Here is a 26,233-nt window from a genome sequence, read left to right on the forward strand (position 1 = left end):
ATGTCATCATTTGAGTATTTTTTTTATTCTATAGGAATTCAAGGTAATGATGGGGCAGTATTTATTTCCAAATGTATCTAAGTTTCATTCATAGAATGATTATTTTTACCCATGCTGACATTTACTGCAGCAAGAAAACACAAAAAGTCCATTTTAAAGATCACATTTTTTATTGCATTCAGCAAGTTTCACCACCAAAACACACGTTTGTTGCCAGACAACAATTTTTTTTTACAAAAATTAAATACCAAAACTAAAATAAAAGGCTTAAATTAGGAGCGGGCAAGTGTTAAGATAAAACACTAGCATGACTATAAGTCCAATTTCAATGAGGTGAGACATGCAATGGAAAACAGGTCTTGGATTGTATTCTTTTTTTGTTTTTGTAGGGAGACTTCTGACTGTAAACGTCTCAAAATCACATGATACTTAAAATGAGTCATTCCCAAACACTTGCCGTACTCCTTTATTATTGCTGTTCAAACAACATGCACAGTTTAATGTCAAACTATCACCATATGAGGTTTGTGTTGAACTACATTTTACCATGAGTTGTTACTTTGTATTTTTTGGTCCCATGAGCGCCCCCCAAAAATTCTGCATATTTTGTTGTTCTTGGCATACGACAGAGGCACAAAGTACGAAAACACATTATACAGTATAGTGATGAATGGATAGTTCTTTGATTTTCTGCCTTTTTTTGTTTTTTTGTTTTGTAAAGCACCACCACAAAAAGGCACAAAGGACAAATTTCAACCAGAGTTTAGAGATTTCACAATTTGAGAAGTGATCATTCTTATTAAAATAAACTAATATCTTAAAATATAAATACGCCTCCATCTTCGGACTTACTTGAGAGGATAAACGTAGTTGTCCATTAAGGCTTTTTTTTCCCCGAATACGTGCAAGATGGACTGTTCTTCAAGTAAACTCAACGAGTGTTAACGTCTCATCGTGAAATGTGAAACTATTTACATGTCTAAGGATTCTTTGAATGCAGGCAATTATACCTTAAGTGCAGTGATGATATTAGCTTCGATTCCCTCTGTATTAATACATAGTCTATAATATGCATTTCCATGAGGATACAACATAGTTCTTTATCTAGCAGCTAAAACGGAGTCGTGGTGATGCTAACAACGTTTCAAACCCCACTTATACTCAAAACCTAGTTTCCAAGCAAACATTGCACTTTCTAATCTATTCAGGCACTTAAATAGCATCCATAATTCTCTCGAGGTAACCCGAAAATCCTCCGCAAGCCAAAAAAGGGGGAAAAAGGAAGATAATTACGGATCGTTATTGCACCCAAGGACTCTTGGACGTAAGCTAGGGGGACAACGAATAGAATTGCTTGCGGTAACGAGTGAAAAGGGAAAAACTTTTTTTGGGGGAGCCATTTGCGGACATGCACACTCACCCGTTGATGACGCGTTAACTTCTTACGTATTTCGCAGATAAAAACAGTCCAAGTTTCTGCACTTCACAGTAAGGCTGTAAATGGAGTCCTTCTCCCTAAACTGGCTGACTCACGTTTGACTTCCATCTTAAGGCAGGCTACCATATCTTTAGACACAAACAAACCTTAAAACACGAGAAATATGTAAAACCGTCAGCATAATGAGACGGATTTATTAGTCCCAAGTGTGGAAGACGGATTATGATTAGGCGCTTTGGGTTTCCCTACTGCCTTTGACGTACGAAAACATATCCAAGCTGGTAAAAATCTGAATCGTGATCTTAAATGTAAATATATATTTTGAAAGGGCCAATCTTCAACCCTGTATTCGGCTACTGAGGTGCATTCAGGCAAAGTACATGGTGGTCAGCGTGTCGTGGTGGATCTGGACGGCCTTGGCCAACGCCATGGGATCCCTGCCGTTACTCTGCCCTGAGATGTGGCTGCCCTCGGCGCTAGGAAAAAGCCGTTAATTCCGTGACCCGAATAAATGAATCGCTCTTCTTCCAATGTCGGAATGCAATCTTTACCTGTCGTGTTCTTTGTCCACCAAGTGATAGCGTGCGCGGAAGGCCACCAGGTGAGCGTAGTAGGCGGGCGCGGGGATGGAGACGGAACGGGTACAGCGCACGTACGTGTGGCACAGCTGGTAGGTGAGGAGCTGGAACTCGTCGGCAGTGAAACAGTTGTCGTCCCACAACACGTGGTAGTGAGACGGACGGCTCGTGCCCTGAAAAAAAAACACGACAAATATTGAAAGTGCTGATTTTTGGGCTTATTAACCAAGCTGTTATACTAGAACAGTGGAAGGGAACCTGTGGCTCGGGAGCCACACGTGGCTCTTTTGATGGGTGCATATGGCTCGGAACTAAAATATGGAAACCGATGGTGAGAGAGCCGATTCCCGAACGCACCAATAGGAGCGTCATGTCGGCACCGTGGCATTGATTTTTTTCGTTAGTCCTCTGCATCCATTCTCTCATTGATACTCATTGAACTCATTGATTAGCAACAGCGTAACAACGTTGTCAAAAGAATTCAGAGACTTTTTCTACTTTAAAAGAGGTAAAATGGCTAAAAAATTACATTTTCATGTATTTTGACTTTTAAATTGAGTATGGCTCTTAAGAAATAACATTTGAAAATAGGAATTATTTATGGCTGTCTTTCAAAAATGTTCCCCAGCCCTGTACTAGAACCTGCTAGCAAAGTTATTAGGCACTATGAGGCTATTTCTGAACTAGCTTGACAGATTTCAGTGCGTAAAAAAAAAAAAACGAAGCAGCTACGCTAAGGCTAGCCCTGACAGCCGTGAGCATTGAGGATTTTCAGAGAAGTGTATTTTTCATACATCTTATTGCATTTAATTTTGGTCCGGACTAGTATCTCACCTGGATTCCAGCATGACTGCAGAGGTAAAAGTCAAACTCATGAGGGTGGGTGATATCAGTGTCCACCGTGGTTCCCGCGGGAATATTTCCACTTCTGCCGACCCGTTCGTTGCGATCGGCACAGAAGAGCCGCGTGTGATGACGTTTTTGCACAACAATGTACGTAATTCCCGGCTGGTATTCCTTCTCCAGGCTGATGCATGCCTCTCTGATTGCCAGTAGCTCGTAGTACAACACCTACAAGGAAAATATGTTGGCTACTAAGTGGTACTCTATATTTAGCGAGTCTTGGTTACCTGTCTGAACTGGCCCTCGGACACGCCGTCCCTGTAGAATATGATTCTCGTTGGCTTGTAGCGGGTCGATTTGTAGAACTGGATCAGGAGTTCTCGCACCATAGAGGCCAAGTCTTGGATGACTTCTTGTCTGGGCCTCTGGACTCGCACGGTTGCGCAGTAGCGGCTGGGATGAGCGTCCATGCTGCCCACAACCTGCGTGTGATAGATTCGGTTCAGTCCCCGCCCAGTAAAAATCAATTGACCGTTTATGTCCAGAAAATGTAGTCCAGTCCCTCACCGCTGCGATTGACGGCTTTTTCCCATCTCCCGCTGGAGGGTGAGTGACATCAGCTCCAAGGAAGATGATAGGCTGCTGGAAAACCGAGGGGCTGGGTAGATAAACACACAAGATTCACTTAATCATTAAAATACAAGGACACAAATAACAGATTGAACCATTAAAAAAAAGACTTCCATGTGTGGGAAGGGAATAAAAAAAGGGAAAACAAAAAAGGTGGACGAAGGAAAAAAAAAATCAACAACGTCCAACTATGCACTAATTAATTTAAAAAGGGTTTATATATATATTTATATATAGGCCCATATAAACCATCTTTAGCATTTGTGAGGACTGACACAGTGACCCAATAACTTTAATTGAAAAAGGGAAAACAAAAGGGTGGAAGAGGGAAAGAAACAACAACTCCTAACTATGCTTGTGGAATAAAAAAAAACAGTACTTTAGCACAATAAACAACAGAAACCACAAGAGGAGTAATAAAAAACAAAATGAAAACAAAAAAGGTGGAAATGGGAAAAAACCCAACATCTGAATTCCATGCTCAAATCCACCATAAACAAACAGTCTTTACCGTTGGTGAGGGACCAAGATGTTGTTGATGCCTCCGAGTTTGACGTTGATTTTGAGGCAGAGATTGGACAGCGTTTGGGGTGAGGTCTTGACCACGTTCTTTACCTGGACACACTGAGTGGCCATGCCGAGAAGGGTGTCGCCAACCCGTTTCACCTCAGCTGTGGGTGAGAAAAGGGATTTTCCTGTGAGACCGCAGCCATATTTTTTAATTTGTCTACGTGTTTTGAAAAAAAGTTGGTCGTATTTCTACCGTAGACGGGTGTTTTTCCAGGGAGGATTACAATGATGAGCTGCAGGCCCAAGTACGTGTTCTTCAGGTGTCGGAACATGGGCTCAACACTGTCGGCACCTTGAGCGTATTTACAGAAACACGGCTGACCCTGAATTGGCATGCCAGCATCTTTAGAGATTTTCCGAAGCTGATCGGTAAAGCCCCTGAGGAGGAGAGGAGGGAAGAATGTCAGCGCAATGGCAACTATTGACGGTGATAGATGTCCAATCTGAAGACACTTGGAATTCAGGTTTTAATTGAAACCCAACAAAAGGACCAATGGGTTGACGCATCAAATTCCTTAGGTAAGAAAGGGAAAACAAAAGTATGGAATAGGGTAAAAATCACATCAGTTATCCTCCGCAGGGTGGGCGAGTACAGTAATCCCTCGATAATCGCGTCTTCACTTATTGCGAATTTACTGCTTTTTATCAAGTATTTTTTTAAATTATATATATTTTTTTGAAGTTCATAAAAATTTGAAAATCCACGCTGAAACTCGTAAGCAGAAGCCACTTTTGGTAAAAGGACTCAGCACTGAAGAAAACATTTTTTTTAGTTCCTAAAAACGAGATCTAAGATGGCGGCGCGCACGGGTGCAGTGGCTCTTTGCTCTCCAGTTTGGTGTTTTGTTTTCTAAGTCTTATTGTTATTTACGAACATCTGGTAGGCAATTTTTTTAATTTAAAGTTATAATAGAGGTGACCCTACTTTGCGATTTTTCGATTATGGCGACCATGTCTGCTCTACATTAACCGCGATATTCAAGGGATTACTGTACACTATAAAATGAGGAAAAATACCCCAATTGAAAAATAATCCTTCATTGAACTCACTTCAGATTCTCTTCCCGACACTGCCTCTGGGTGGCGAAACAGGCAATAGCCCATATCTTGATCTCCACTCCTGTATGGAACTGCTTGCCCCTCATGTCCCACACTCCGTGACTGGGCGTGGCCACAGTGCGGTTCTGCCAAATGACGACATGGGGTGAAAGCTCGATTCCGGGAAATCTGCTCTAACTGAAACGGCTCATTGCAAATGACGCGCACGCTCAAATGAACATTGGATTGTTAGTGCGCAAAGTGAATAGAAAGAACCACATGCAAAATGATGTGTGGTAAGTACCATATAGGGTTCAGAGCTCACCCTGCCGCCATATTGCAGCATGGGGGCCGGCAGGACGCGGCCGGTGACCTGGGCCATCTCATCGCGGATGTGGAACTGGAACTCATTGACAAATGGGTCGGCGCTGTAATTGGCGCTGCGCACCTGATGGTGGAAAAGGTTACATTTATTGGCTGCCATTGAGAAAATGGCGTGGCACTGCGGATTAAACGATATTCACCAGTCGGCTTATTTCTTCCTGTCTGTCTGGAGCAGAACGGGCTGTTGCTTTTATCATGGTGGATGTTTGGTTATCGGTTAGTTTTTTGATGCAGCGTTGACCAGCAACAACGTTGCATACCTGGAAGAAAAAAAATGAAGGGTTAGTTTTCGGAGAAATTGCGTGGGACTGCTTTCTTGGTGGTCGAAAAACTGTATGGATTTTTTTTCTGACAATTCTGGGTCACTTTTGGTAAAAAAAGAGTAAAAATAGAGAATGTTTGTGCATCTGAATGGAAAGTCAAAAAGACTTTTTGTTGATTTTAGGTCAATTCATTTTGATTTTGAATGTGCTGGGTTAAAAGTGCAATTGGAATTTCTCTGGGTAAAAAAAAAAAACTTTTTCAGAGGATACTCACAATAGTGAGTTAAACTTTTATGAGTACTAACCTCAAGTGGCAGGTAGGTGTGTTTTTGTTCTTGCCCCACTTGTAGACAAGGCAGGTGGGGATACTTTAGATGTAAATTGTACTTCTCCCGGAAGTATTGCGCCACTGTGCGTTCAATAGTCTGGCCATTCTCCAGTTGCAAAGGAAAACTGTAAATTCCGAGCGGAAATAGACTTGTCAGGTATAGTAAATAAGGGTTGTTCAACAACTTGGGTGTTGGAAATTTCAACTCGTACGTTTGAAGGCTTGCGGGGCGTCGTGTCACATTGCAAACTCGATACTTCCTTCGCATGGTTCCGCAGTGTGTCACCTCCACTTTTAGACCTTAAAATACACATCAAAATGACTTTGTCGCCATTTTCTACTCATGATTAGCTTGTTGAAATTTGCTTGGGAATGTTAAAAGAGCCACATGATCGTCCGTATGCACCTTTAATTTCTTTGGTAAATTTAACCCTGTGCGAATCAGTGAGTGGGCGTGGCTGCTCGTCAATGTTGTGAATGTCCAGGACCTCGCACATGAACTGAATGACCGCTTGGGCTTTATAAAATGCGGTGGCGGACACTGAAATCAGAATACAAGAATGTTAAAATCACTTTGACAGAGGTTAGGGATTTTTTTTTTCAAACGTTATGTGGACTGACCGTCAATATTGAGCATCATCTTCCACATAGCTGGTCGTACAGACTGATGGAAGCCAAACCAAACCTCTCGTCCTCCGCCGAGCGGGTGGTCGTAACCTTCCGGGGAGGAGAAGAAGGAACGTCCGACGGGGGTGTACCTGATTATAAAAAGTGACATTGTTAGAAAGGAAACAGGACTAGAGGTTTACGTGTTTCTCCTACTTCATGGAGGGCAAGTGACGAAGAACCACATCCACGGCATGAACCGGGTTGGTGCTGACGGGTTTCTCCAGGTCCAACGGTTGGTCCGTGGCGTGTCCCATGAGGACGTCGTGCAGCAGGTGCCAGCTGACCGACGATACGAACCTCACGGTGACCTTGAATGGGCGGTCTTTACCGCCTTCGCCCGGGAGGGTGACGTCCAAATCCACCTGGGGAAGAGGGCAAATAAAAAAAATAAAAATTAAAAAAAAATGCAAGATTAATGTTGTACGTAGTACAGTACAGAGGGGCTCCTCTTACCCCACTAGTGGCGACAGGAAGTGGGTTAGCTGTGTAGAGGCTTCTCTTCCCATCGTACACGGGAAGGTGATCACCGAAGATGGTCACCTTGAAATGTTTGACCATGGAGTCCACCACTTCTCTGTGGAAAGTGAAAATAAGAGTAAAAATTGTAGGTTGGAGTATCTGGAGCAAGGCTAGCATGTAATGTAACCTGAGTATGTGGAGTAGGGAGTGTAAATAAAAAGTAAGTACAGTAAATAAAGAAATGAGAGAAAGGATAGTAAGTGGAGGAAATATGGTCTGTATAGTAAATAGAATAAGGGTAGTATCAAACAAAGACAAAATGAATGACTGTTGTGTTACCTGTTGACTCTGCGAGGACATTTGTCGGGTTTAATGTCAACCTCGTAGAGGTAGACGTCGATCTTGGGTATGTCAACCTGGAAGCAGTTTGCCAGAAGCTTGATGGGTTTTCCGACGGTGCCATAGCCGGGTCGCTGCGGCAACGAGAAAATGGCTTGGGCACTAGCTTCTTCTGCGACATCAAAACAAATGACAAACTTAGTTTTTAGATTATCACGATCAATATGACACAAAGAAAGAACTCAAATTACGCCATTAGCAACAAGGGCCTGGCAAGCTACACGTGACAAAGATAACGGACCCTTATTTGATCGTTTGGGTTGCTATGGCAATATGTGAAAACCACACATGCACAGCTGTCAAAACCAGTCAGGGCTCTCAGGCACACCTGAGGAGTTCATGACACCTGCCTTCGACAGACAACATGGAAAAACTGGTTTAGGCCTGCTCTTTCTTACTTGGATGAAATGTCACTTCTCGTATTGGTGCTGGTTTAAAATGATTCAAATCCTAAGAATCAAATGTCAATGTTTAACTTTACTGCATCACTTATCTTATTATAGTATAATAAAATCCATCATGTGAACATAAAATCACATTAGAAAAAAACAGGTGTTTTATTATACATGACTACATTTAACGCTAAAGGAAACTGCAGCCAATTACAGGCAAAAGTGGCAGTTTTTAAATTAGTTTATTTTACTAACTGTTACTATAAATTGCATGAACTAAACAATATCCAATGAAGGAGGGGCATAACAAGTCACACTGGAGTATAAATCGGAATTTGTTATTTTTCATTGAGCAGAAACCAAGAATAAAGATTATCATACTAACATTTTTTTAATTAAAAAAATGTGAAAAAACAAAAACAAATATACAAGTTGTTAGAGTATACATCACAGGTCTAGTCAAACTATGTATAAATATAAAAGTGTGATTTATAGTCGAGAAAATATGATATATATATTATATTTTTTAATGTTTCTTAATTTGTGGTTCCAATTTGACCAGAACCTATATATATTATTATTTTTTTGCAATAATTCGTGTCAACCCACCTGTTGTTCCGCTTTCCATTCATGAGTTCTCTTCCCGGATTACCCGGCACCCAGTGACCAATCCTCCCCGCTCAGAGAACGCCTTCCCCGGAGGGTCCAAACGCTGCCTCCCGGTTGCCCCGGTTTATGTGGAACCGGGCCGCTGGGTCAGAGGTGGGTTCACTCACCCGATAGTTTTCCCTAAGTAAGACAAAAGTCGAAGACAATTCAACAATTTAGTTTTTTTTTTTTGAATTTATTCCGACTCAATTTGAAAAAGAGAGTTGAAATTATCTCAATCTTGCGACGACGTTTAAGCGAAGTTTCTTCGATATGGCTGACTGAATGTTAGCCGCTAACCTTCAACAAACTACGGTAACATTAAGAAAGCGTGACAACACGACAGACAGAGTTCATGTGAATATTTACCAGATATATAATTTCGTCCTCTTGTTATTTTGCGTGATTATCAGGTGGTATTAACGTTTAACTACCCCGAAATTTGCCTCGACAGAAGCGACATTTAGCCCGGTGAGTGAAATGTATATGCGTCGCCCTGAATCTGCCCTTAGGTCAAAATACCTAACAAACTCAAAGTTATATTTCCGAAAACCCTTTCAAAACAACATCATATTCTGGCTGACATTTACAGATATTATCATATTTCTGAGCTATCATTGAATATAAATGAAATAAAATTGTGTAAAATGTTATTTGACATTTTTTTGAATCTCAATTGTTCATTAATTTTGAATAAAAAAGTAATTTAGCTTCAATTACAAAATAAAAGATGACTGCGTCCGGTTCTATATATCGGGTATCGACAAAACTTGACACAGGAATCAGGCTACTGCTGCCACCTAGGGAATTCCGTAAGGAAATACCAAGCGTAAGGAAAAACGTCACTTCCTCACAATATATCATTTTAAATTTAGAAACTAATCAATTTCGTTTTCATACACCACCACCAATTACGCCGTATTGTCGATATTTTCAGTAATTTGACACTAAAAAGTACTATAACAAGTTAACTACACTTTTATAGTATGCGCAGCATACTATGTTGCGTTCATGAGCATTAAAACGTTTTATAGTCCTATTAATTCATCAACTACAACAAGAAGAGGATGCATCAAAATGCCATTGGGAGGGTTTTGTTTGTAACACAAAACTATTTAACATTGGAATGAATTGAAAAATAGGAATTGTATAACTGAGAACACTCATTAATATCTAGGATTCAAACAACAAGCTAATTGACAATAAATCAAATTGAAAAATTTGTATTTGCTTTTCATGCAGAATTAAATGTTTTCTTTTGGGTATTAAAATAAATAAACAAACAATTCTTCGGTAGTAAATACGTGTTCACTTGAGATTTCCGAATTGACAATGTGTATTTACTATAACTACGACACCACTTGAACGCAGCATGTCTCCACCTGTCACAACGAAAGCAGTAAAAAACGTAGAAGAAGACAACACGGAAATGCGCGGGAATGTCCGGTAATGCATTAATATCGTGAAATAGTTCCTACTTTTGTTAATTTATTGTATTTTTTGTTATTTTGCTTTATCTTATTACTCGCGGAACACTGACAAAAACACTTTTTGGTATTAACACTAGCTAAATTAGCCATGGAAAAGTTGATAAACTGTTTCAAGAAAAGGCCAGATGCTGTTGCTAGGCTAATCTGCTTCCCGTGGGCAGGTGGAGGCTCCATCCATTACGCACGATGGGGGACCGTCTTTAATAGTCCCATAGAAGGTACAGTTTACTCATATAATATAGTTTTAAACCCTTATTTATTATTCTTTTCATTTTAGTGTTTGCTGTCAAACTTCCAGGACGAGAAAGTAGAACCAAAGAACCTTTCTTTGAGAGCATGCAGCAGATTGTGGATGAAGTTCTTTATGTGTTATTACCACTTCTCAGAGAGAAGCCATTTGCTCTCTTTGGGCACAGGTATAACGATAAAACAATATTATGTGGAATGTATAGTAAGTCCTTTTTTCTTTTAGTTTTGGTGCCTACACAAGCTACGCTGTTGCAGAAGCCCTGAAGAAACTCCACAACATTGAACCACTTCACATCTTCCTCTCTGGTGCATCTGCACCATACGTAAGAGTCCTAACAAGACATTTTTCAGTCCTTTTGCAATACAAAAAAGATCATTTTCTTCACTTTTAAAGTCAAAAACTCGCCTCCAAGCTCCAAAGAGAAGCGATTTAAAAGATGACGATTTTCTCAAGTGGCTCATTTCGATTGGAGGAACTCCGCCAGAATTACTAGCGAACGCCGAAGTACTGAAACTCATCCTTCCTCCGCTTAAGGCTGACCTACATCTTGTTGAGAATTACAAGTGGGTAAAATAAGTCTCCAAAAAACACTCACATTAATATATTATGTATAATTCTTGTTACCTTGATTTTGTTCAGGTGTAACAAGCCAGTAATGCCATTCCTCACCTGTCCAATTTCATGTTTTGATGGGAAGGATGATATTCCTCACGATTTGAAAGGTTAGTCAATAATAGATTCATGAAATAATTGACAGTTATCTTAATAATCCTTAATCTTTTTTTCCAGACCCCAAAGTTTTGAATTTCTAATTTGTTTGTTCTCCATATCCCTTCATAGCATCTAATTATAATTAAAAACATTTTTTTTTGTCAACAGCATGGAAAGAAATAACAACAGGAGATTTCAACATCAGGATGCTGAATGGGTCACATTTCTATCTTAAAGATCCTGAAAATGAAGGTATAATCTTAGATTATATTACAAAACACATTGAAACATCAGAAATGGACTATTTGTGATGTAAAATGACAAAACAACCCATCAAAAATCACGGAACATTATACATTTGCTTCTGTTTTTATTGCTTAGTATCTATAACAGTGTCTTAACAGTCTAATATTTAACATTGCAAGTGCATTTGGACTAAAAACCAAATATTTAACATTATTTCTTCTATATATTTACAACAACAATAACAACAAAAAACACGGCTTCATCCTTTTCAAGTTTTACTCTGGCTTTTGTGTTCTCAACATCACTGACAAAAAATATTTAATGCTACACTGTAGCCTTCACGTTACTTCTATTCAATGGATTATGCATATAAATAAAAATCTGTACATACTGCAAATCTTGAAAATTGTCTTGACCAAATTTTTTCTGGGAAAATGTTAGCATGAGGGTCAACAGGTCAAGTGAGTTTCACTGGAAAAACAGTGCAAACTTTGAGGTAATGTTCTAGGTTAACTGAAGAGACAAAAACAAAGGTTACGGTCTTGATTCCTGCTTGGAGTCTTCGTCTGGTTCTTCTGAAACTGGCTCGTCGGCTTGCATGAAGGAGTCCATAGAGCATGTGCTAACACGTAACGGCGCTAGGCGGCGCAAGTTGCTGGGCGTCCACGGAAGTCGGACTTGGGCACGTTGCGATGGCGCCACCGTGGCGCTATCTAGCTCGATTTCTTCTAACCAAGGCGGGATTTGCGCGGGTGTCATCAAATCCAGTTCCGGCATAAAGGCTGGATTCTCAATCCCGGCTAGAAAATAAGGAATTTGTTTGAGATGAGTTCAATGTTGACTGGTTAATTTTTGCATTTTTGCAATACCTCCTACGGTGTAGTTTAGCCGCATAGCTAGCGAATCTCTTGAGGCTTCATAGCCAGATGCGCTGTCTCCTTCGGAGAACTCGAAATCTGGAAGAGAATATGGTAGAACATTTCGAAGGTTGATAGATGATGAATAAATCTCATTATACTTGTATAATGACAATAAAAAGCATTCAATTCAATTCAATACGTAGCTTTTTGAAACAAACCTTCATCGCCAGAATGGGAGTTTTTTATTTTTTCAGATGACTTTCCAGAAGATGTCTGTAACACAAGAAAAATATAATGCTTTCATGCACAAAAAATAAATAAAATAAAAACCCTTACAGCCCACTTCTTCAATTTGTTGTCTGCCATTGACGGCGCTAGGTGTCCAATCCATATATGTGACATGTACGTGTGTATATATATATGCATATATATATATGCATATATATATAGATATATATAGATATATATATGTATATATATATATGGATATATATATGTATATATATCCATATATATGTATGTATGTATATGTATGTATATATATATGGATATATATATAGGACATGGTGCTTGGAATCTCTTGAATTCATTTGAGATTAATCTATTTTTTTCCCTGACTACATAATATTTTGCAATCAATCAATGAAATTAAAAGATCTGTCGCTTAAATTCACGATTAATCTATTTTGAAAGTAACCCTTTTTGTGATTAATCTATGATTTCTAATGCTGTCACTGAAATACAATTGTTGGCAGTAAATTAGTTAAATCATAGATTAATCTGGGGGTTGGAATTTTGCAATTAGTTGATGAACGCAATAGATTAATCTCTTGAATTCATTTGAGATTAATCTCTTTTTCCCCCGACTAGACTATGAATCCCGATGGATCGGACTTTCCTTCCAGTCCAAAATGGTTGAACGTCTAATACTGTTAATGTCTTTGAAATTTTCTGAACAGCTTATGCTCACAAGGCTCACGGGGGGTGCTGGAGCATATCCCAGCTAAGCAGGCGGCGGGATACCCTGAATCGCAATTGTAGTTTAATAACCCAATCCATATTGACTGGGAGATATGGAGTTTGTACTCCAAAGCTGCCTGACCTTTGGTTGCTGATCTTTTTTCGGGTGCTTGGTTATGGTCTTTGGTGGCGCAACTCCCATTTTGGCTGATTTGAAGGACTCCAAGCGACTTCTCATGGTCCTCTGGAAGATCTCTTGTACCTCATTTTCATCTGTGTTGATCTCAAAATGGCTGCGCCTGTACCTGTGCCGGTGCTGGAATGTCAAAATGCGGCGTTAGCCGTTTGTTTACTCTCCGATTGGTCTTTGCGATGTTTTGAAAACTGTACCTGTTTCCTGCCTTTGTACAAGTGTTGCTGCAACAAGTGGTGGCTACTGATGTCTTCTGCTTCTCTTACACCTTTTATAGACTGCTCGTGCATCTCCAAGCTAATGGATGGAACGGGATCTCGGCTGGAAAATTACAAAAAGGTTAGTTAGGTTTTTATAGTAAAGTAAAAGACGTGATTTTTTTTTTTTGCGTTTTGCTTACCCCATGGAGGACATGGTGCTTCCATCATCTGTCATGTCGGCCATGATGTCGGGCATGACCTCGGAGAATTTTCTCCCGTATTTCTTTTTGAAGTCGACAAATGCCGATTCGTTGCGGATAAACTCTAGGGATCCTCTGCGTTCACCCTGAAAAAAACAGAATTGTTTTCCAATTTCTTTCAAGTTGAGGAGTTGAATATTCAACAACTCACTTCAGTCACGTAGCTCATAGCATCCTTCAGGTTCAGGCGATGGAAAACTTTGAATACGTAGTCGCGATTTTTCCTGGCGGACGGCTTCATAAAGACTTGCGACATGTATTTCTCCTCAAAATGACTCCACCTTCATGGAAAGTAATGACAGTTTTGTTCAGTGACAGCCCTTCACAGTCAAAATACATTGGATGTCTAACAATAGCATTTTGGACATCTATCGCCATAAATGGAAGCCATTTTTATTACCGTATTTTCTGGCATATACGCCGTATTTCTCGCAAAAAAATGACGATTAAATCAAGGCTACGGCTTATATGCGCATAAATTAGACTTGATATGCACAAAACGCCATAACGCAAGACAATGCAGCCGATGTGGTCCTTTATTTCAAAATAGAGAAAAGATAAACAGATTAAATGCTAAACAAAATTTATTTTGATGTCTATGAAGGAAATTCAAGAAAAAAAACATCTAGTCTTGCATAAAACGTGAAATTAGACGTGAGAAATTGTAAAATTCAATGATTGTAAGGCAATTTTAAGGGTACGGCTGATATGTGAAAATACGGTAACTCATTCCATTTTGGACATCTATCGCCATAAAAGGCAGCCATTTTGATGAGGTGTTTTGAGTGTGCACATACTTGTCTCGCATGTAGTTGTGCCCAATTTGCCCGGATATATCTTCGATGGCAACAAGCATGTGATCAAAAACCTAAAGCAAAAGAAATTTGATAAATTTCCAACATTTTAACCTAACCAAAGCACTAAAATGTCTTCAAATTCACCTTGCTCTGCACTTTTTCGATAAGCGCCACATCGCAAACTGCCGCTCTCTTCACTTTGAGCCAAGTGACAAGCGGTTTCATCGTTATACCCTGAAACCAAAAACATCGTCACAGGTGTCAAGTCAAATCAAATGGCGCAGAAATTAAACCGTTGTGGAAAAATACCTGAAGAATGACAGTGAAATATACTACAATCAAAGTTGTGGAGACCATCAAATTCTTCTCCTTAATCTTGCTTTGATCCAGCATGACCGCCAGTCCATAAGCGACCGCTCCTCGCAGTCCGCCGTAACTCATTATAATCTGATCGATAAACTCCAACGGGACCAATCGGAACTTGTTCATGATCCACGTTAGGAGAAACACACCTATATCACAAAGCAAACTTCTTTAGCTATCATATTAGGAAATTTCAACACTAAACTAAAAAAAGAACTTACCAATAAAACGATACACAAAAATGAAGAGCAGCGTGAGAAGAATAAAACCCGTGTTCCACACCCACAGCTCCTTATCGACCGCGGAGATCCCCAGGAAAACAAATATGATGGTTTCCGATCCGTTAGCTAGCACCTTCATGGCGTATCGGACTGTCGTGACGGACTTTTCGTCCATGTTTGCGTTGATGTACTTTTGGCAGCTGACTCCGCAAAAGACAATTCTAAAGCGAAAAAATAAAATAAACAACACTTCTGGATCACCAACAAGTTAGTTTGTAAGCTAATTCATTTAAAATGTAATGCTTACGCTAGGATAGCGGAGAGCGATAGCATCTCAGCGGTGAGGTAGGAGAGATACCCCAACACGAAGATGAAGCCGGCCTCAATTATTTGAATGTTCTTCGTGCATCGGGTTAGAAGAGAAAGAAGCAAACCAAAGACCATGCCGAGTAGGGATCCGCCAAAAGCAACCACGAAGAAGGAAACTGCAAACGACAACAAAGAGTTAGAAAAATGACATGTTATCCTAGCATGACCATACGACGGAGTACAGTATTAGCTATATATAATACTACATCGTAACTCCAAGCTCGAGTAAGATTTTGTAAAGTACCTAGCCACGCTGCATTTATACATTTAATACCTCATATTTTGACGTTTTTCTTGTATTAATACTGTGACTTTAATCTCGTAATATCACGACTCTTTGCTCATATTTACACTACGACTTTAAAACTGTATTAACACTAGACTTTAATCTCGTAGTTCTCTTTTTTTCTTTCTTTTATTAGCCTCAATACTCCGTCGTATGACTAGCAATTTTATGCTAGCAATTTTATGCTGGCATTTTTATGCTAGCAATTTTATGCTAGCAATTCTATGCTAGCATTTTTATGCTAGCATTTTTATGTTAGCATTTTTATGTTAGAAAATTTATGCTAGCATTTTTATGTTAGCAATTTTATGCCAGAATTTTTATGACAGCATTTTTATGCCACCATTTTTATGCCATCATTTTTATGCCAGCATTTTCCTAGTACTACTTACTTATTCCCTTGATTATCTCCGCCGCGTCGATTTGGGATCCTCCGAGGGAGACGAATGAATCGAAAACATTGAAGAGTACCTAAAAAGAAGGAGAATTGCAAAAACAAGGGTATTAGCATCGAGCCTTGGGATACACCTAATGTCAGTCACTTGAGAAGGACATTTTAATGCCGGTGAGACAAACGTTGGGATTAACGATTACGACGAACAGAAAAAAAACTTTTAAAATAGATTTGATCCGCAAGAAAAACTACAAAACAATGATACATGAATTACAATTCCCATAGGGCGGCCCGGTGGATGAATGGTTAGCGCGTCGGCCTCGCAGTGGGGGTCCTGGGTTCAAATCCAGGTTGGTCCACCTAGTGTGGAGTTTGCATGTTCTCCCCAGGCCTGCATGGGTTTTCTCTGGGTACTCCGGTTTCCTCCCACATTCCAAAGACATGCATGGTAGGCTGATTGGACACTCTAAATTGCTCCTAGGTATGAGTGTCAGCGTGAATGGTTGTTTGTCTCCTTGTGCCCTGCGATTGGCTAGCTACTAATTCAGGGTGTCCCCCGCCTCGTCCCTGAAGGCAGCTGGGGTATGCTCCAGGAACCCCCCACGACTCTAGTGAGGATAAAGCGGTTCAGAAAATAAAACTTCCCATAGTACGTAAATTGTAGAATTTGTAGAACTGACAACAAATGAAGAAATGTTAGCACAATGAAATTTCCCGAATACGGGATGAATAAAGTTATCCAATCCAATTTACGACTTAAAAAAATGGCATAAACACTTTTGACTTCCAACTATTTTAGCATAATGTACCAAAAACTCAACTTACCACAGTCACACCATCGTTTAGCAGCGACTCTCCAAACACTAGAATGAAGAGCACCTCATTGACGTGAACCTGCTCAAACACGGCCAGAACCGCTACCGGATCCACCGCCGCAATCAGGCTCCCGAATAGCAGATATTGCAGTAGCCCGATGTCTAAGTCACCTAGAAAAACACTGAATCTAAAATTCACTTGCTCTCAGTTCGAAAATTCCAAAAATCTTTTCATCCTTACCCATGGCTCCCCCCTTGTGACACCCCCAAAGCGATAGCCCCACGCTAGCAGCGTTCCAGCAAGTCCCGATGATAGCGTAGACCAGAATGGTCCCAAGGTTGCTGAAGAACAGCTTATTGGGCATGAAGTAACCCGCATCCAAGATGACTTGAGGCAACAGGTAGAAGAAGAAAACAGTCGGGGTCAACTTAAAGGTCTGCACCTTGTCGGCACCCCAAATCATGCCACCCAGGATGAAGCCGAAACAGATGAGGAGGGCGCTTTCTGGGATGATATTTGTTACGTGATGATTGGCTTCGATGACTGCAAAAAAATAGGGCAAAAAAGGCAAAAAATGAGGACCACAAATAACATTGTTGGCAATGAACGCAACTCTTTGAGGTGAGGGTTTAGTCGAAATGATACATCTGAACCACCAAAGTGCTTGCAAATGATCTACTTTTGAACTCATTGTCCTTGGCATATCATTAACCGTCATATATAAATGCCCAGAAAAGAACTTTGCATAACTAAACGGACGTTTGGTAAAGGTCGCTTGACTTTATGGCTTAATAATCAAACAAAGTCAAGCGGTCAAAAAGCAACAAATGGTGATTTATGTAGTCTCGAGGTGTTGCATGACCGAAATACTTTCCACTATAAAACGCATGAGTGATTGGTCAATTTTGTTTTGTAAGAGGCTCACCGAAATGAATTCCATGCAATTAAAATGAGTGACCAATGCCGATCGCTAATATTACCACGTCTCAGCTATTGGCTATCGCCATCAATTGCAACCATTGAGTTCATATAGATAAATATTTGATAAACTCTTTGGCTGCCATTGGCCTTCAAGGTTAATTTCCTCCTATCGCCAAGTACCAAAATGTCAATAATCTAAATTAAGATCACACATTTAAATGCGATTAATCGAAATTAATCTCACACAATGAATCACCATTACAATTTGCAGCCCGCCACTAAAATTGATTTGAATGTGTTTATGAACGTTATGCTTTCATTAGGTTTTTGACATTGGCAGTAATAGACATCCTATCCATTTACCATTTCATTTTTGGAATTTATGACTGGATTATGTGTATCATAATGCGCTTGGTGCAATTTAAATGAGTATTTTGTCGAAAAAAACTGTCTTTTTACATACCCAGTTTGGATAAAAAAACAACCAAGACCCATAATGCAATTAGATACGGTGTCTCCACATGATGCCACTTAAAAGACACGACGGGAATCCCGCTGATGGTGGAAATGTGGTCTTTGTGAGGGTCCCCGTTATCCACCGTGACCCCAGGGATGACAAAAATCGGCAAGATTGACGCTAAAAGCCAAATTCGTACATGTCCTTGTGCCATTTGGACCAAAAAAATAATAATTGACAACTGAAAAACAGCACAAAATCCTGTAATGTAAAGCTGATGTGAAGATACATGGCAACGTCAGTATGTTATTCTGTGGTTTCATTTGGATTTCCACTCAAGTCCAATATTGAACGATGAAGCACAGTATGTGAGGCGGGGCTTCGTGACGCATCATAAAGGCAACAATGGCAAATTTTTCAAAGCTTTGAAGTCACTGTTCATCGCCTCCAGCCTATATTTGGACAACGAACATCGTACACATCCGAAATTAATCGAAGCCGAAGCCGAGAAGGACGTGTGAGTGTAGAAGAGGTTGTATGTCATCATCAAATTCGCTGACGACACCACTGTGGTCGGACTCATCTCAGGAGGGGATGAGTCGGCTTACAGAGATGAGGTCAACAATTTGTCTTCGTGGTGCTCGGTGAACAATCTCACACTGAACACCACGAAAACTAAAGAAATAATCTTGGACTTTCGCAAACACGGCACAGATCTGGCCCCACTCCTCATAAATGGAGTATGTGTAGACAGGGTCCAGTCCTTTAAATTCCTGGGGGTCCACGTCACGGACAAGCTCTCATGGTCTACAAACACCACGGCAGTGGTGAAGAAGGCTCAGACACGACTCCATTTCCTCAGGGTGCTCAGGAAGAACAACTTGGGCTCCAATCTTCTGAGAACCTTCTATAGAACCACTGTAGAGAGCATCCTGGCGTACGGCATCACAGTGTGGTACGCTGGAAGCACGGCGGCAGACAAAAAGGCCATGCAGAAAGTGATTAACACTGCCCAGAGGATTGTCGGCTGCTCTCTGCCCTCACTTGAAGACATTGCCAGCCCGCGTTACCTCAGCAGAGCCAAGCACATCATAGGGGACCCTTACCACCCTGGTCACAATCTGTTCCAGCTGCTGCCCTCTGGCAGACGCTATAGGTCCCACAAAGCTCGGACAAATAGGCTTAAGGACAGTTTTTTCCCCACATCCATCAGACATCTAAACTCGCGCTAACATACACACATTCCCTTCTGCGGCATATGAATAGATGTTTGGTTGGTGATCTGCCGCCTCCTAGCTGACTTGAAGGAAGGTAAGTGGCAGACAGTGTGCGGTAATCGAGAGGTAAGCGACCTGTATGTAATCGAGAGGTAAGCGACCTGTATCCACAACAGCGGAATGACAAATTACAAGTCCGTAACTTACACTTATTTAGGTCTTTTGCCGATTAAACGTAGCTTATGGAGAAGCACCATCAATTTCGTCACACGCAGTTTCTGCGTGTGATGACAAGTAGGCTTTTGTGTTGTGGTAATGACGACATGGCCTATGTCCGATTATTATTATTATTATTATTATTATGTACATGCGTTGTCCCTTTAAGAAGCGACGTCAGTCAGGGTCTTAACAAGTTCTCCAACAAAAAACAATAAAAGTCCGGGAAATTTTGAGCTTTTCTTTAGCCTAATAATTAATAGGGCATTAAGTATGACTAAATAGTAAGTAGCAGTTTGTATTTAGGGAATTTGAGCAACGATTTAAATGGTAATTATCAATAACCTTCCGGGCGACCAAAAGACCGGTGACCAAAAGATCGGCGACCAATCGACCGTGTACCCAAATTGACTACAACCAACAGAATGTACATCTGTTCTTCTGTAACTCTTTTTTTTTAGAGTTACAGTTCCTGTGCCTGTATGACCCATCTCAAATATCTATTTAAATTCCAGTTTAAACTACAGAATATCCAACTGATGGTTGCCATATTTTCCTGTATATGGCCAAAATCAGGTTGGGTTGCCAGGCTAATCATTTGGTGCTCCTTAGCATTCATCCACTGTGCCGCCCTGGGAAAGACATTGAACCTTAATTTGAAAGATTCTCAAATGGCACTGTGTGACTTTTTCAAAAGAACAAATCTATTCTGTTTAATGTAGTTCAGAGGGGCCTCAGTTGCAGAGTGCAGCAGACACAAGGCAGGATTAGACCTCATATAACAGTAAAAAGATGAAAGGAGATAAACCACTCAGCCTGTTTGTTGGATGACTTTATATATTTATTTTCCCTGAGTCTTTTTGCAATTTTTGAAAATTATTTATCGCATTTATCTGGAGTACATTAAATTATGCTGGATAGAAATGTATTCTTGATTGAAAAATTGGTCTAGGTATGGTCATTGGATTGGATTGGATAACTTTATTCATCCCGTATTCGGGATTTTCATTGTGAAAGTAGCGAGAAAAGGGATAGTTATAAGTTAGACAGTACAGTCAAAGGCTGCAGATTGTTGCAGGTATAGTTATTAATAGTATTATTCAGTCATAAATTCCAAAAATTAAATGGTAAATGGATAAGATGTCTATTACTGCCAATGGATTATGTGTATCATAATGCGGTTGGTGCAATTTCAATGAGTATTTTGTCGAAACAACTGTCTTTTTACGTACCCAGTTTGGACAAAAAAGCAACCAAGACCCATAATGCAATTTGATACGGTGTCTCCACATGATGCCACTTAAAAGACACGATGGGAATCCCGCTGATGGTGGAAATGTGGTCTTCGTGAGGGTCCCCGTTATCCACCGTGACCCCAGGGATGACAAAAATCAGCAAGATTGACGCTAAAAGCCAAATTCGCGCATGTCCTTGTGCCATTTGGACCCAAAAAATAAAAAATCGACAATTGAAAAACAGCACAAAATCCCGTAATGTAAAGCTGAACGAATTCCCGTCACAATGTGCAGTCAGGTAGAACACCGGACTCGTCCTTTTATTATACTCGTCTTTTTTTAACGGATGTCCAGAAAAGGCGTCCTGCCTTAAACGCATGCGCCGACGTTTTGGCGCGACGCTTTGAGGGTGGAGGATTAAGTGATAAGTAAAGAGTTACGAGAAATTTGATGGACGTTCAATGAGTAGCTCCGTAAGTGTTTGGTTACGTTTTTGCTGAGTAATGATTGACGGTTCGCTTGTGCAATCTTGAGTTCAAGTCGAAAAATGGACGTACTCCTTTAAGTCATAGGTCACAAAAATAAAATACTTGTTTTTTTCCTGTCACTCAGCTCTTCTAGTTCAAACCGATTGGACGCCTATCGCCATTACAGGTACAAAACAGTCGACCTTAAGAAACGTAGTTGGCACTGAATTTTAATATCAAATTTTATTTTACAAAGCCATTTTAGAAGCATTTTAAAATCACAAAAACACGCACAATCAGAAGATAAAACGATGGACTCTGTTTGCGCTCGGCAATGTCAACGACAATTGGCTAATGGAATAAGTTAGCGAAACAAAATGTACCTTGCATGTTCTTTTACTAGAAAAAGGCATGTACACGTCTGCCAAAATAAAGATAAACGAACGTTACGTAATCTGCCTTTTTCGTATTTTGCTAGCTTTGTCGGGAATGTTTGATCGTTGGACATGTGAGCAGGTGTGGAATTCATGACATAATCTCGTATCTCATTGGCTGCCATCCCTGTCACCTCCCAGTTTAAATGAATTGTTCTATTTTGGCTGAACTAATTCGATTCATAGTAGATTAACAAAAAGAGCTGTTGGACGTCTATCACCGTCAATGGCATTAAAAGCAAAAATACAGCAATATAGTGTACTAGAATCACCAGTTTCTCTGATTAATTTATTTGTTTTTATGCATTTATTTGTCTCTAATATATATTTTTAATTATTTTCTGTACTCTGTCTGTTTCTCAGTGTGTTTTATTTTAAACTTTATATTAGTTCATTTTTCTGCTTTAAAAAAAAAAATATTTTTTATGTTTTTTAACCCTTGAATATCACGCCGGTGTTTTTTATTATATATATATATATATATATATATTTTTTTTCTTCTTTTGCTAATTAATTTCTCCTTGTGTATCCAAGTAATATTATGTTATATTATATCTTAATTATGTTATATTATATGTTTATGTTATATCTTGTGAATGATAAAAATAAATATTCCTGAAATTAAAAACATTACAAAAAACATTTTTAGAAAAATATACAAGAAAAACAAGAGGAGAAAATAAATACAATGAATAAATAATATAATAATATATTACTTCCTAAAAAAAATTGAAAAAATAAAAACATTTTATTGGGGAAAAAACCCGGAAAACAGCGGTAAGAAATCAGAAAAAAAAAATACTACGTAAAACACATTTTTTTTGTTTTTAAAAACTCACTAAAAATATATTTTTAAATATTTTCTCAAAATAAATGACTCAGAAAAGGTAAGTATTTTTTTTAATCCACGTGATAGCAATGCACTTCTATCATGCTCCATTGTCCTTGAAAAACAAGCTATCATGACTCGGCTGCAAGGTGAAAAAAAAATGAAGAAAGCAAGCATTGTAAATCCCACAGCAGGAAACTAGATCTGGGAAAATTTGTTTCATTGTCCAGATTTTCTCCTCCCGCGATGAGTGTTTAAGTCAACACCGAGGGTGTGCACATAAGTGTTTGTCTTTACGGTACGGACGTCATTTACTTTATTTCCACTTTGTAGTTCCTTTAAAGATAATGCAGTCATATCTAATTCCATAAAACTCATCACCTCTATGGTTAAAAAATCCGAACGGAAATCGCACGTGTGATCTTAAAACATGCAAGTTGTGATAATTCCAAAATGCCTACGTTGACCTGCTCAAATTCTTCATAGTCCTCAGACCACAGTCCCATATTTGGTTTGGTCAATCCTACACAAACATGGATGCAAGGACATGATGTCATTTACAGTGTCCACAGTGCCTTTGCATTTTGTTGTGTGTACAAAATAAAAAGGAGTTCCAAAATAGAGAGTCTAATCACGAGATGCCACACGTTTTGGGATTTTTTGGATGGACAATTTCTGATTACGGCAGGAAAAGGTCAAAGGCAAAAGGACCGAACCGTTGACGATGACAGACGTCCAATCCATTTTGCGAAAGATTGGACGTCCGTCACCGTCAGTGGCGGCAAATGAGTTCATAAGAAAAATAATTGGTTAATAATATGACGGCATCAAATAGTGTTTTCAAATTTATTGTTGGATTGCGTGCGTCAAGATTATAATCTCAATCTCGTGCGATTTAAAACAGATTTGTTAGATAATATGATGATGGTATATTTAAAATAATAGTTGCGAATGCTACTTTCATGTTTATTACTCATTGCGTGTATGGAAATGAAATTGTTTTTGCAAGTAATCAGTTCATTGCGATTAAAGTATGTTTAGAATAAAAGTGCATTGAAATGAGTTTCAAATTCGTAACTATTGTGTGTTTGAAAATGCGATTAATCATAAGCCTCACCCAAATAATCACATTCAAAGGCAATGAGTTAGAAAGAGATTTCATTAAAATGACGTTAATTTGAACTGCGTGTATACAAATGCGAGTAATCTCGATTAAAATCAACAAATTAAATGGCAAAAAAAAATGTTATTGTAAATCATAAACAATTCTTGTATGGTTCTCGGAGGTTGAAATATTAAAACCTTGCTTGTTCTAATTTATTTTAGTGCTAAATTTGAAATGTTTCTTGAGTTAACTTCAATTTTTTTAGCCTCATAATACAAATGCTCAATCAAATCCCAAATGATATTGATAGTTTTTTGTTTAGCAAAATATGGAATACAGGGTAAACAAAACAAGTAAATCTAATATAGTTGCATCCCAATAATAGGAAAAGTATGTGAATCCCATTTTTTGTGCATCTTTCTGTTTTCTAAATGTTCTCTTCACTTTGCTCGCCTCCCAACAATCCAAATTCCAACGTACTACTCACTGATTTTGCAGATCCAAGAGACCAAAATCCAGAGCGCCACCAAGTACGGAACGGAAACATGGCTCCAATGCCAAGACACGATGGGCAGCGTCCTGATAGGTTCGCCTCCGTGACCCCCGCCCTGACCATCATCGTGACCTCCCTCCTCACCGTGGCCGGGTTCCTCCACACCGTCGTGCGGACTCGGGGTCACTTCGTCACCATGGTGTTCGGATCGGGTCACGTTGGGAAAGCTCCAAACTTGGGTAACAATCAAAACCACGCAAAATAAAAGTGCTAACCGACACATGGCCGCAATCCCGTTTCAACCTCACAAAAACAAAATTTAAGCCGATGCACAGCCACTGATTTTGTCTCTTTTGTCTTATTTGTTAGCTTTCACGCGTACGACCACATCGTTTTCTGTCCTGACCACAACGCCGGCCTCTGGATCACCAGTCAGTGAAGGATGCAACGTTTTTTATACAACAGGTGAGGCTCAGCCCATCTTGATGCTTGTTTGGCCCCTCCTACTTTCTTCCTGGCCCAGCTAGTTTGTCAACTGTAGTTTGTCCATCACTCCTTTATTGCCACGGATGGTTTATATCCCTCGTTTCATGAGGAACTTGTCAAGATGACTGTATAACCTCAGAGGCTACTTTAAAAGCAAGTGCGTGATTTCCTTTGTTGCTAATGTGGAATTGAACGAGAATATTTTGCAGGCTGATTTTAATTGCATGAGATTTATTTAGATTTAACACGTTTTTATTCACATGATAGAGTTATATGTTTCAAAGTTACACCCGTTAATGGCTTTGAATGTCCCCAAAAATTCAACTCTGGAAGATGTGTATTTTTTTAGAGCTGGGAAATTGATACTAATTTGAATTGTAAGATTAATTTAAATTACTCACATTCTAATACGTACGCTCCAGTAATAAATAGTAGAATAAAGATTATCATATTCATGAAATATTATTAGGTATTTGTATTTTGTTTTATTTTTCGGGCTACGATATAGTTACAGATTTTAAATTTGATTCATTGCATATGAATACACGCTATCCAGTAATTAATTTAAAAGTTGAATTAAGAAACTTCTTATTCGATATGCACCACCATAGGAAACAATGAGAAATTTCAAAATAAAATAGTTAACCATCTTAATTGAGTGAACTCAGCGTTAACTTTAAAAAAATAAAAAATAAGAATTCATGTATTCGTCAACACATGAATTATTATGACGCATAACTACTGTATGTCATTTGGCTTCTATTTTTATGTGTACTTTGATATGCTCTAAAATTTTAACAGCTCTCTTAACGAACAATACATTTTGCATTTATTTCCTCGTGCTAACTGGAAATTAGCCTCAACTTCTACTCAAAATGTGTCATCATTTTGAAATCATCTTTGGGTTATTCTTTTATTTTCAATGTTTCAAAACAGAAAAGTTTTGAAACTAGAAGTCTAGAGTCCTAGAAAAGTTGCATTTGAGGTCAATCAATATCCAAACATTTCCTGATGAGGCTCACGTGCAACGATTCCATCAAAGATAACTTTGCTTGCCAAAATGACCATCATATAATGTTTACGACTACAGTATACATTTTCCCGGCAACCTAATACCCTGATTTACAACTTGCAAATTTGGGTCAGGGTTATTTCCGTCCAAAGAAAAAATAGGGCTAAATAGATAGTTAAGAACGTGATTCATACTGGAATACGGGCATGCATCCGGGCAGCCGCACACTGAGTTCCATGCAGGTGTTGTCTTTCATCATACTGACGCTGTTGACAGTTGACAAGTCAACTAAATGTTAACCAGTAC

General features: G+C 39.3%; 3 protein-coding genes across 9 annotated transcripts; 1 reads left to right on the plus strand and 2 right to left on the minus strand.

The window, feature by feature from the left end:
* Positions 1–151: 151 nt before the first annotated feature.
* Positions 152–9,378, minus strand: ago3b (argonaute RISC catalytic component 3b). 4 transcript variants are annotated; one of them, XM_077591353.1, is made up of 19 exons: positions 9,360–9,378; positions 8,601–8,780; positions 7,540–7,711; positions 7,195–7,315; positions 6,895–7,103; positions 6,694–6,830; positions 6,479–6,613; positions 6,285–6,372; positions 6,050–6,197; positions 5,622–5,741; positions 5,402–5,545; positions 5,110–5,243; positions 4,253–4,437; positions 4,001–4,160; positions 3,427–3,517; positions 3,147–3,341; positions 2,851–3,087; positions 1,990–2,189; positions 152–1,914 (listed from the first exon to the last, which is right to left on the minus strand). In XM_077591353.1, exons 2-19 carry the CDS (start codon positions 8,617–8,619, stop codon positions 1,806–1,808), a joined length of 2,604 nt encoding a protein of 867 aa, XP_077447479.1. In that variant the 5' UTR covers positions 8,620–8,780; positions 9,360–9,378; the 3' UTR covers positions 152–1,805. The 4 variants fall into 4 exon arrangements, with proteins under 4 accessions (XP_077447479.1, XP_077447478.1, XP_077447480.1 ...); XM_077591352.1 differs by lacking the exon at positions 9,360–9,378 and adding an exon at positions 9,009–9,158; XM_077591354.1 differs by lacking the exon at positions 9,360–9,378 and having other exon boundaries at positions 5,423–5,545; positions 8,601–9,161.
* A 664-nt stretch (positions 9,379–10,042) lies between these two features.
* Positions 10,043–22,406, plus strand: olah (oleoyl-ACP hydrolase). 2 transcript variants are annotated; one of them, XM_077591356.1, is made up of 8 exons: positions 10,043–10,347; positions 10,407–10,545; positions 10,602–10,701; positions 10,773–10,942; positions 11,019–11,101; positions 11,259–11,342; positions 13,627–13,688; positions 21,714–22,406. In XM_077591356.1, exons 1-8 carry the CDS (start codon positions 10,218–10,220, stop codon positions 21,720–21,722), a joined length of 777 nt encoding a protein of 258 aa, XP_077447482.1. In that variant the 5' UTR covers positions 10,043–10,217; the 3' UTR covers positions 21,723–22,406. The 2 variants fall into 2 exon arrangements, with proteins under 2 accessions (XP_077447482.1, XP_077447483.1); XM_077591357.1 differs by lacking the exons at positions 13,627–13,688; positions 21,714–22,406 and having other exon boundaries at positions 11,259–11,742.
* slc9a3.1 (solute carrier family 9 member A3, tandem duplicate 1) lies at positions 11,441–24,864 on the minus strand. Of its 3 annotated transcripts, none has more exons than XM_077591349.1 (16): positions 24,424–24,864; positions 17,296–17,598; positions 17,065–17,225; positions 16,238–16,316; positions 15,498–15,675; positions 15,191–15,411; positions 14,916–15,118; positions 14,751–14,840; positions 14,607–14,677; positions 13,961–14,090; positions 13,750–13,895; positions 13,547–13,670; positions 13,299–13,472; positions 12,415–12,469; positions 12,206–12,292; positions 11,441–12,136 (listed from the first exon to the last, which is right to left on the minus strand). In XM_077591349.1, the coding sequence occupies exons 1-16, from the start codon at positions 24,710–24,712 to the stop codon at positions 11,871–11,873; spliced, it is 2,577 nt and encodes an 858-aa protein (XP_077447475.1). In that variant the 5' UTR covers positions 24,713–24,864; the 3' UTR covers positions 11,441–11,870. The 3 variants fall into 3 exon arrangements, with proteins under 3 accessions (XP_077447475.1, XP_077447474.1, XP_077447476.1); XM_077591348.1 differs by lacking the exon at positions 24,424–24,864 and adding an exon at positions 21,099–21,479; XM_077591350.1 differs by lacking the exon at positions 24,424–24,864 and adding an exon at positions 18,440–18,851.
* Positions 24,865–26,233: the final 1,369 nt, after the last annotated feature.

Source organism: Stigmatopora argus, chromosome 21 (assembly GCF_051989625.1).
Source record: "Stigmatopora argus isolate UIUO_Sarg chromosome 21, RoL_Sarg_1.0, whole genome shotgun sequence".
In the NCBI taxonomy this organism is placed as follows: domain Eukaryota; kingdom Metazoa; phylum Chordata; class Actinopteri; order Syngnathiformes; family Syngnathidae; genus Stigmatopora; species Stigmatopora argus.

Bases quoted from the DNA above. Each gene is read 5' to 3' on its own strand.
- slc9a3.1 (XM_077591349.1), bottom strand. From the start codon at position 24,712: ATGTGTCGGTTAGCACTTTTATTTTGCGTGGTTTTGATTGTTACCCAA. The intron at 13,671-13,749 runs GTAAGCAAAACG...GTAATTTTCCAG, and splicing joins AGCACCATGTCCTCCATGGG to CCGAGATCCCGTTCCATCCA. The intron at 12,470-13,298 runs GTCAGGCAGCTT...CTTGTGTTACAG, and splicing joins AAAAAGATCAGCAACCAAAG to ACATCTTCTGGAAAGTCATC.
- ago3b (XM_077591353.1), bottom strand. The intron at 6,831-6,894 runs GTAGGAGAAACA...TTTTATAATCAG, and splicing joins CGTCACTTGCCCTCCATGAA to GTACACCCCCGTCGGACGTT. The intron at 4,161-4,252 runs GTAGAAATACGA...TCTCACCCACAG, and splicing joins TGGAAAAACACCCGTCTACG to CTGAGGTGAAACGGGTTGGC.
- olah (XM_077591356.1), top strand. From the start codon at position 10,218: ATGGAAAAGTTGATAAACTGTTTCAAGAAAAGGCCAGATGCTGTTGCT. The intron at 10,348-10,406 runs GTACAGTTTACT...TTTTCATTTTAG, and splicing joins CTTTAATAGTCCCATAGAAG to TGTTTGCTGTCAAACTTCCA. The intron at 10,943-11,018 runs GTGGGTAAAATA...GATTTTGTTCAG, and splicing joins CATCTTGTTGAGAATTACAA to GTGTAACAAGCCAGTAATGC.